Raw genomic sequence first — 10,403 nt, 5'->3', positions numbered from 1 at the left:
TTGCTTTACATTTCAAAATTGTGTAAATACACATAGTGCATATAGTACAGGTATAGTAAATCTACATCAAACAGTGTTATAAAAGTTTGTGATATCAAAAAGCAAGGACAAGATATAGAAAATCCAAAATGCTTTATTTCTCTTATTCTAACAATACAAATAACATTAAAAACAGCAAAACAAATATAACTGAATTCCTGACGGAGTAGGCAGTCACTTATTTACCTAAATTGTACGAGAGGTTAAACTTTACAACTGCTTATTTACATATTACTGGAAAGATATATTTCCAAAAATATTTAAATCTTCATGTTTAATATTTCAATCTCTGCTTTATGAAAATTGTATAGTAATACTATTTTACTATGTAATGAAAAAGTAACGAATTTTGTGGAAGAGCATTTCTTCAAACACATCAAGCCAGCAGTCTAATAAGACTTCATATCTACTCTAGGCCACAAGGTATGATTAGAATTGTGCTCTACAGCCTAGAAAGTTCTGTAGGTAAAACAAGATAACTATATCATTGTTAAATAATCTATTCAGATCAATGTTCCCCATATTCCATGCTTATGAAACCTGCATTCTCAATTCATTTACTTCACTTTAGATCATGAACATCTGAAAGAAAGAAAGAACTATTTTAATAAAAAAGGATTATTTTAATGAAATAAACAAAAGTAATGAAACTTAAGAAGAAAAGATCTCTCCCCTCCTCTATCTTACATGGCCTGACCACTTTATATGGACCATGGAGATTTTGACTATATGCAATACAGTAAACCCCCGCTATTCGCGGGGGTTACATTCCTGAGAAATGCTGCAAATACCGAAAACGCGAATACTGAGTTATGGCTCCCATAGTAATAAAGGAGTTCCGTTCCAAAGTATGAAATATATAAAAAAAACTAGCCTAAAATTTTGTCTATGTATGTATTATATGTACCTTCATAATATGACTATGTACATAGACAGCACAGTGAAATGGAAGCATGTGGCATCGAAATGAAAATAAGAAACAATTTAATATTAAATGTAATATTTATTACAAATTTCAAACAAATCTTTCAAACCAGCACCTTTGCTAGCTAAAAAACTTATCCCTCCAATGCTATCACCAGTTTCACTAAAGGACTACGATTTTTAGTGTTTCTCACCAACCATGGAATAAAACGAAAGACGAAAAACCCAAATTTTTAAAACATTTAATATTTACAATAAATTTATTTACAAACAAAATACCATATTACTGATAGTAATTTTAAAATAAGACAACTGTGATATACAGGATAATAAAATACCAAATTTGAAATGCAATAAAATATACTAGGTTAAAAGCACTAAAATACTAACTGAAGCTTTCAAAGGCTTCTGCCTTCTTTCTCAACAGTGTTGATTCACAACTTCAATTCACACTGTTGAGAAAGAAGGCAGAAGCCTTTGAAAGCTTCAGTTAGTATTTTAGCGCTTTTAACCTAGTATATTTTATTGCATTTTAAATTCGGTATTTTATTATCCTGTATATCACAGTTGTCTTATTTTAAAATTACTATCAGTAATATGGTATTTTGTTTGTAAATAAATTTATTGTAAATATTAAATGTTTTAAAAATTTGGGTTTTTCGTCTTTCGTTTTATTCCATGGTTGGTGAGAAACACTAAAAATCATAGTATGAGTATACCCAACCCCAGAGGCCTATTTGAAGAACTGTTGATAAAGGAGTTTTGCCTTTTCACGAGTGATGAGTGAACTTAACGGAATTTTATTTTGAGTTTGGTCTTCTATCCACAGATTTAAAGCTTTTTTCATTTTTTTCTAATTTAACATCATAAGTTACAGAGAAAATTTTTGAAGCAATTAGCGCATTTTCATGGACACTACGGCGCATTTTTTCTTCCGATTTCTAGATTGATCGTACCGTTGACTCATTGATTTTATAATCTTTTGCCACTGAGGAGACACTTTCACCATTAGAAATTTTGTCTAATAATTCAATTTTATTCGCTAATGTCATCACCTTCTTTGATCTTTTCACATTTCCCTTGTTATTCGTAGCCATATTTTTGTACGGGTAAAAAAAGAACTTGTCCATAATAAAGTCACTTTCTTCCGTTAACACACTCGAAAAAGTCTGTTTTAAACTGCAAAATGGTAGATTTATCACTTTTGTAAGCATATCAATTTATAAATTTATTCAATTTATAAGCATATAAATTAAAAGCAAACGATGAAACCTTCCATGACAAGTGCATAACACATACTGAACAAGGATTAGCGAGAAATATCCACGCTCGCGATTTTGCACCCCTCTCCCCCCACCCACTGAACCCTGTTTTGACCGTGAAATATAATTTTAGCCATGCCCATGTTTTTTTATGGCGGAAAATGTTCACGGCGCTTTAAAATTCACATTTTTTTAGGTTTCGTTTTATATTAAATCAGCGACCACGAATAGCGGGGGTTTACTGTAATTACACAGCTGTGACATGTGCAGGAAAACACTATAAAACCATGTTGTGACCTGACCGTGCCTAAAGCAGTCACCATCAATAGATAGTGGATGGGACCTCACGGACTTGCAGAGCTATGTTATTTAGCATCTGCTAAATGTGCACCGGTGATAACTAATTTTTAAAAAAATGTCCTTCAATTCACAGGGTTTACAACCACTATCAGTGTTCCTCTCTGCATTCAGTAAGGACAACTGCTGCACTTGACAAGTGCTCAAAGTACAATGTCGTTCAAGTCTTTAATGACAAAAAAAGACATTCATTAACAGAAATAACTGCAGTCAAAAATGTATGAAAAGAGACAGAGAGAGAGAGAGAGAGAGAGAGAGAGAGAGAGAGAGAGAGAGAGAGAGAGAGAGAGATGCTCCACATTTGATTATCAAAAAAATTAAGGAAATAATCGATGATTTTTCAAATTCTAGAGGCAAATGATATTGGCCAATACTAAATATTTATTGTCATTGCATAGGATCTCTATTGCATCAGGAAGTATGGATGCATAATACAAATCTTTTTTTTTTTTTTTTTTTTTTGATGAAAACCCCAAACACAAGAGGTATTAGAACCTATAATACTCAGTACCGTGCTTGAGTTGGAGGTTGAGAAGACAAAAAAAGATATTTGTTGACATTAGACTTCAACTTCTATAGACTGTAATTTTCAGGAAATATATATGAAGGAAGGTTGTTCCAGAAAACGGCAGTTGAATAAATAAACGAGGAAGATGAAAAGTTGGTTCTGTGAGTTTGAAGTTGGACGGTAAATGGATGTTGGCTGGTGGCGGCACATGTTCGGACTGTTTTGAAAGAGAGAGTGGAAATTATAGAAGACAATTCAGAAGAACGGTGACCGTGGAAGTATCTGTAGAAAAGTTGGCCTGTAACCAAGTCACAAAGGAGATTAGGCAGGCAAAGGCAGACTATGAAAAATCTTTGGCAAAGGATGCAAAGAAAAACAGAAAAGAGTTCTTTACCTATTTAAACTCAAGAAGGAAAGGGATGAATCAGATTGGTCCACTGGATATTGATGGTTCAACAGTTGAGGATCCTGCTCAGGTGGCTAACAATCTAAACGAGTATTTTGCATCTACATTCACGCATGGGGAGTTATTCAGGGAGGAGAATGACGTAGGTAAAGTAGACATTGGCAGTGAGCTAGTTGATTTTGAAATAACTGAGAGGAAAGTGGAGGAGAGATTGTTGAGGATAAACATAAAAAAGGCACCTGGGGTGGATGGGATCTATCCAGTTATATTAAAGGAGGCAGCAAAGGAAGTAAGCAAACCCCTAGCCATAATTATGAGAGCTTCTTTGGACTCAGGGGAGGTACCCATAGACTGGAGATGTGCAAATGTAACCCCAATTCACAAAGGAGGATCAAAGGCTGACACAAGTAATTATAGACCTGTTAGTTTAACTTCTGTCCCAGGAAAATTAATGGAGGCACTGGTTAAAGAAGCACTGCAGGATCATCTAGACAAGAATTCAGTTATAGCTCAGACGCAGCATGGTTTTGTTAAGGGCAGGTCTTGCCTAACCAATTTGATTGGATACTATGGTGTAGTCACAAAAGAACTGGATGCAGGGAATAACTTTGATATTATATATTTGGATCTTAGAAAGGCTTTTGATACTGTTGCACATGGAAGACTGCTGCACAAATTGGAGCAGTGTGGCATTGGAGGCAAATTGCTGCTATGGATAAGCGGATGGTTGAGTGGCAGAAGACAGAGAGTGGTAATCAATGGACACTGCTCAACGTGGACTAATGTTATTAGTGGAATTCCTCAGGGTTCAGTGTTGGGTCCGTTGTTGTTTTCGGTGTTTATGAATGATATTGATGATGGTATATCAAGTTTAATGTCCAAGTTTGCAGATGATACAAAGGTTAGCAGGGTTGTCAAGGACACTACTGACGCTATGCTGCTGCAACAGGATCTGGAAAGGTTGAACAGATGGGCTGAGAGGTGGCAAATGAAGTTTAATATTGACAAATGTAAAGTACTACATATGGGAAACAGTAACCCCAGAGCAATGTATCAACTCTGCGGTACTACACTGACAGTGGCGGAGAATGAAAAGGACCTGGGGGTAATTGTGCAGGCAGATATGAAGTTCTCTGAGCAGTGCAGAAGAGCTGCAAGAGTAGCTCATGGTGTCTTGTCAATGATATACAGGAATTTTTCTAGCAGGGATAAGGAGGTGATTATTCCCTTGTATAAGGCAATGGTTAGGCCACATCTTGAGTACTGTATACAGGTCTGGAAGCCTCATTTCAAGAAGGATGTAGAGCTGCTGGAACGGGTACAGAGAAGGGCAACAAGATTAGTGAATGGAACAAAGGGTTGCTCTTACGAAGAAAGGCTTAAGTTTTGCAAATTACAGAGTCTGGAGACTAGGCACCGGCGAGGTGATCTGATAGAGGTGTATAAGGCTTTGAATGGTTTGAACATGCTCAATGCCAATGGGATTCTTCCTCTTGCTCAGAATAATCACCTCAGAGGGCATAAATTCAAATTGAGGAAGGACGGATGTCGGATAGATGTGCGGAAATTTGCCTTTGGCCAGCAGGTGGTTGGTTGGTGGAACAGACTTCCATCCCTTGTTGTGGAAGTTGATAGCCTAAACAAATTTAAGGCTCAACTGGACAGGTATTTCGAACGAACGGAGGGGTGAAATGGGAGTGGTGTGTTTTTTTTTTTTTTGGCTGATGCTGAATAAGCTTGCTTTCTTGCATCATATGCCTCTACTAATGCTAAAGCTAATGCTAAAAGGCATGCAGCAGAAACAGTACATCTATAAGACAGCAAGTGGAGAGATTCTGTTAGAGAGGAGTTATTAAACTAACTGCCCTCTTCTGAATAGAATCTAGAAGCCTGAGAGAGAGAGGTTTTGGAGGACACTGCCCCAGATGTGGGAACAATATTCTATGGTAGGGCTGATTTGCGATTTTACAAAGTGAACAGCTGTTTGGAAGAAAAATAACGCCGAGAGCAAAAGAGAAAACCAAGTTTTTTAGATTCAATATTTGTAATGTGCTTGTGCCAAAAGAGATTAGAAGTCAGCGTAATCCCCAAATGAGATGTATCATTTTGCTTAGAAATCCGAGTGTCACCAAAGATAAGCATAGGAGCAGAAGAATCCTTTTTGCGAGATATAAGACAGGACTGGGTTTTAGTTTGTTATTGTTATTTTGGTTGTTAGGAGCATTAGCAACTAAGGCCATATTGCTCCGGGGATATGCGGTGGTCATTCCCTGACCTTTCCGCATCCTCCATATTTGGTGGGCACGGGCTTTAACTCCGGTCTAATCAAGAAGCGTGTACTACACACTGCTGCTCCTGCCCACCTGGCTACAGAGGCGCCCCCAAATGAGTTTTAGAAGGATTGAAATCAACTAAGTTATCTTTGCCCCACTGGAGAATTACCTGGAGATTGGCATTTAAGGAATTGGTAGTGGATATTCGAGAAGTTGCAGCTGATTAAGCAGGGCAAGGTTTCTCAAAATAGAAAGTGGAATGCAATGTGCTATCGTCAGCAAAACTATGGATAGGATTTCCAGTCAATGGACCTTTCCGCATCCTCCGTATTTGGTGGTCACAGGCTCAAACCCTGGTCTAATCAAGAAGCGTGTGCTACGCACTGCTGCTCCTGCCCACCTGGCTACGGAGGCGCCAATATTTTAGTGTGACACTGGATTACAGTACTGATGTAAATGACACATTCTTATCTTCATACATGGAATTAATGATAATTTTGTACCAGTTGAAGATCTAGCTGATCTACAGCACATGCATGGAACAACTGCAGGTGAAAATCTTTTTGATAATTTTTGGCAATCTACTGAAAAGTTAAGATTAAATATTAAAAACCTGGAAGGAGTCGCAACTGGCGGCACAAAAAATATGATTGGTAAAAACATTGGGCTTGTGGGTAGAATAATCAAGAAAATGATAGATATCAGAGCTGAAACTCCTATTGGAATTCACTGCAATGTGCATCAAGAAGCTCTTTATGGGAAGGTATTGGTCCTCCAACATGTTATGATTGTGGTTATTTCAACTGTAAATTTTATAAGATCACACGGCCTTAATCACCGAACGTTTCAACAGTTTCTTTCAGAAATTGAGCTGAGTACAAAGGTGTAATTTTACATAGTACAGTGAGATGGCTTATTCATGGCAAAGTGTTATATTGTTTCTTTAAACTGCATAATGAAATTGATATTTTTGTGATGGAAAAAAGGTAAGCAATGAACAACAATCAAATATACAGTGACTGTCTGATCTTGCAGTTTGTACAGACATTTCTAGTCATTTAAATGCTCTTAATTTAAAACTACAAAGGAAAGGAAAATTGGTCTGATTTGTTTGGTGACATCAAATCTTTTCAGAATAAGTTGCTATTTAAATCACAAATTGAGCAAGACAATTTAGTTCATTTTGAATGTTGATTTAGTTCACCGAGCTAAAAGAGAAACATTTCCAAGGAGTCATTGCTTCTTGTTATTACAATTACTTTTTGACAAGTTTGAAAGTCCATTTGCTGATATAATATCCTATGAAAAATACATAACCTTGTTTGAGAATCCATCTACTTCTATGGCTGAAAACTACAATCCCAGCTTGCAAATTGAAATTATTGATTTTCAAGCTAAAACATGGCTCAAAAATAAGTATGTGGACTGTGAAAATAAACCACTTGAATTCTACAAGGCTCTCTAATCTGAAGATTTTCCTCTAATAAAATAAAATGCTATGAAAATGGCTACTTTGATCGGATCAACGTATGTTTGTGAGCAAATTTTTTCACGCATAAAATCAAATGAATATTTTAAAAGAAACAGAATAACTGATGAGCATCTTCATTCCGAATTGAGAATTGCAAATTTTCAACCAAATTTTGAACAATTATCTAAAAAAAATCCAGCCTCAATCATCTCATTAAATGTTATTGCATATTGTACTTAACAAAATTTCAGAATATTTTCAATTTTAAGTGTATTGTTATATTTATTTATTCACCTTAATATTGAAAAGCAGTGATCCTTTTCAGGTTGTAAATTTTCAAAAGTGAGCATTTAAAAGTAAAAGTAAATTATTTTTTTAAACAAAAACAGTAAGTCATATTTTTATAATTTTAATAACATCTAAAAAATATATCACTGACAGATTTATTGCACATAAAAAGGTTGGGAATTTGCATTTTTTATATATAGTGTGAAAATAAAAAATGGTAACACAAAAATAGAAACTTCCTTTTCCATGTAACAGGATATAGAAAATGTAACACAATTTTTCTTGAATTATTCAGTGTGGCCCACGAAACAACTCTAACTTTGAACATGGCCCCTGGATGGGAAAAGGTTGGAAACCACTGCCATAAATAGAACATTAAAATCTGTGGTAGCTTTTGTTTATTCAAACATCTTAATGAAATAAGTTTCTGGTTGCTCTTCTGAAGAGAAACTATATTATGTTTCTCCTCAGAAACACATCAGATTGAAAGGTCAAAGAATATGAGCTGAAGAGCTTGATTCCAATATAGTATAATCTAATTCAGAATATGCTACAATATTAAATGAGAAAATGAAAACTGTGTGGTGTAGTAGGATTAATTTGTAAATTAATTATGTACAGTAATTAGTGTACACCGATGAGCCAAAACATTATGACCACCTACCTAATATGATGTTGGTCCTCCACGTGCAGCTAAAACAGCTCGTATCCAGCGAGGCATGGACACTACAAGGTTTCTAAATGTGTCTTGTGGTATCTGGTACCAACACGTAACCAGCAGATCCTTTAACTCCTGTAAGGTCCGTGGTTGAGATGCCGCAGATCGGAGTTGCTGTTCCAACACAAACCACATATTCTCGATGAGATTGATGTCTGGGGAATTTGGAGGCTAGGGCAATACCTGTAAGTCTTCCTCGTGTTCCGCAAACCAGTCTCAAACAATCAGGGCGGTGTGGCATGGCGCAGTATCCTACTGAAAGACGGCACCGCCAGAGGGGAAAGACCATTGCCATGAAAGGTTGTACCTGGTCAGCAATGATGTTTAGGTAGGGGATAGATATCAGTGCCCGGCACATGGATGACTGGACTCAGGGTATCCCAGCAGAACATCGCTCAAAGCATGCTGCCACCAGCTTGTTTTCGTTCCATGGTGCATCCAGGTGCCATCACTTCCTCAGATAAACAAAGCACATGTACCCAGCCATTCACATGGTGCAACAGGAAACATGACTCATTGGATCAGACGACCTTCTTCCAATCACTCACAGTCCAGTTTCGAAGCTCGTTTGCCCATTGTACACCCTGTTGCTAGTGAACGGGGGTTAGCATGGGCACTCGGAGTGGCCTCTGGCTACGCAGCCCCATTTTCAGAAGGGTTCGATGTACTGGGTGTTGTGACACATTACTCCCATCACCAGCATTCCAATTACCAGCGAGTTGTGCCACGGTCGCTCTTCTGTTGCCATGTACCATCCAGGAGAGCCTTCGCTCACCTCAAGCATCGATGAGCTATGGTCATCCAACACCTTGCCGGCGATTCGTGGGTTCCCCCTCCTCGGACCACTTTCAGTAGGTACTAATCACGGCTGACCATGAGCACCCCACCAGCCGTGCCTTTTTGTATATGCTCTGACCCAGTCGTCTGGCCATTACAATTTGGCCTTTGTCAAACTCGCTTAAGTCCGCTGCCTTTCCCATCTGAAGAACACAAGTAACACTGATTAATGGAGCTAAGTATCAGGTGTTTTTTATAGCATGTCCTGACCCACGCACGCACCATAGTTCACCAGCAGTTGCTTTGACTTGCATAACAACTCGCTGGTCATAATGTTTTGGCTCATCGGTGTATACAGTAGTACATGAGGATTATTCACAAATTAATGAATAAAATCAGTTGATTTAAAATGAATTTATTTCATAACATAATTTACATTAAAAATCTTCATGCCATTTAGATAGTAAGTCTTAAAGTACTGTATAATTAGACTAAATTCAAAAATAGCAAAGGCTTAATTTTTTCAGACTCACCTTGATCGATCTGCAATTGTTATTAGGGTGAATAACAAGAGATTGGCTAATTTTTGGGTGATTAGTTTTTAAGTTAAGGGGATAGTTATGGGTAAATGATAATTACAATGGAAACAGGATTAAAATATGCGCAAGGAAATAGAAGTGCACTTACTCCGCCCTTGGTTGTCATGAAGTTGATTTAAATTAATATTCTGAATTGTGAATAAGCCAATAGTCATAACAGTGGACTTTCGTTAAAACGTCTTCAGTTAGCTAGTTAAGTGAAAGGGGGAATGTGTACTGTATTTAAGAAGAATTTTGTAATCCCATGATGCACTTTGCCACATGCGGGAACCTCAGATTGGTGAGATTCCAAACCGGAGAAAGATTGAAGGGGAGTTTCGCATTTAAAATGTTTAAGTCGGAGTGTTGACGGAACCATTCTATAATAAGGGCTTCATATTGTAGGATTTTGTGACTATTTTTTAATTTTAATATGGAAATAGCTGAATCAACTAGGAGGGTATGGTTGTTTGAGTTAACATGTAATGTGAGTTCAGTGCTGGATTGTCCTGTTCTGAAACTATTGTAATGATAATAGGCTCTTGTATTAGAGGAATGGGTTGAACTGAATTTGGTTGTGGTACTGCCAATATAACATGCATTACAATTTATATTGGCAGTACTACAACCAAATTCGGTTCAACCCATTCCTCTAATACAAGAGCTTATTATCATTACAATAGTTTCAGAACAGGACAATCCAGCACTGAACTCACATTACATGTTCACTCAAACAACCATACCCACCCCTAGTTGATTCAGCTATTGCCATAATAAAATTAAAAAATAGTCAAAAAATCCT

At 37.0% G+C, this 10,403-nt stretch overlaps 1 protein-coding gene across 1 annotated transcript in view; it reads right to left on the bottom strand.

The window, feature by feature from the left end:
* Nucleotides 1–332: 332 nt before the first annotated feature.
* The window catches only part of LOC150080667 (uncharacterized protein C9orf85), a 45,854-nt gene continuing 35,783 nt past the window's right edge, over nucleotides 333–10,403 (bottom strand). The window contains exon 4 of the mRNA XM_090381364.1: nucleotides 333–621. Coding sequence (XP_090237490.1) covers nucleotides 612–621 — 10 coding nt within the window. The 3' untranslated portion in view covers nucleotides 333–611. The remainder of the gene's footprint in view (nucleotides 622–10,403) is intronic.

The sequence above is a fragment of the Mastigoproctus giganteus genome, chromosome 9, assembly GCF_048544385.1.
Source record: "Mastigoproctus giganteus isolate SK-2022 chromosome 9, ASM4854438v1, whole genome shotgun sequence".
Classification (NCBI taxonomy): domain Eukaryota; kingdom Metazoa; phylum Arthropoda; class Arachnida; order Uropygi; family Thelyphonidae; genus Mastigoproctus; species Mastigoproctus giganteus.
This window is presented reverse-complemented; position numbering and strand designations above follow the sequence as displayed.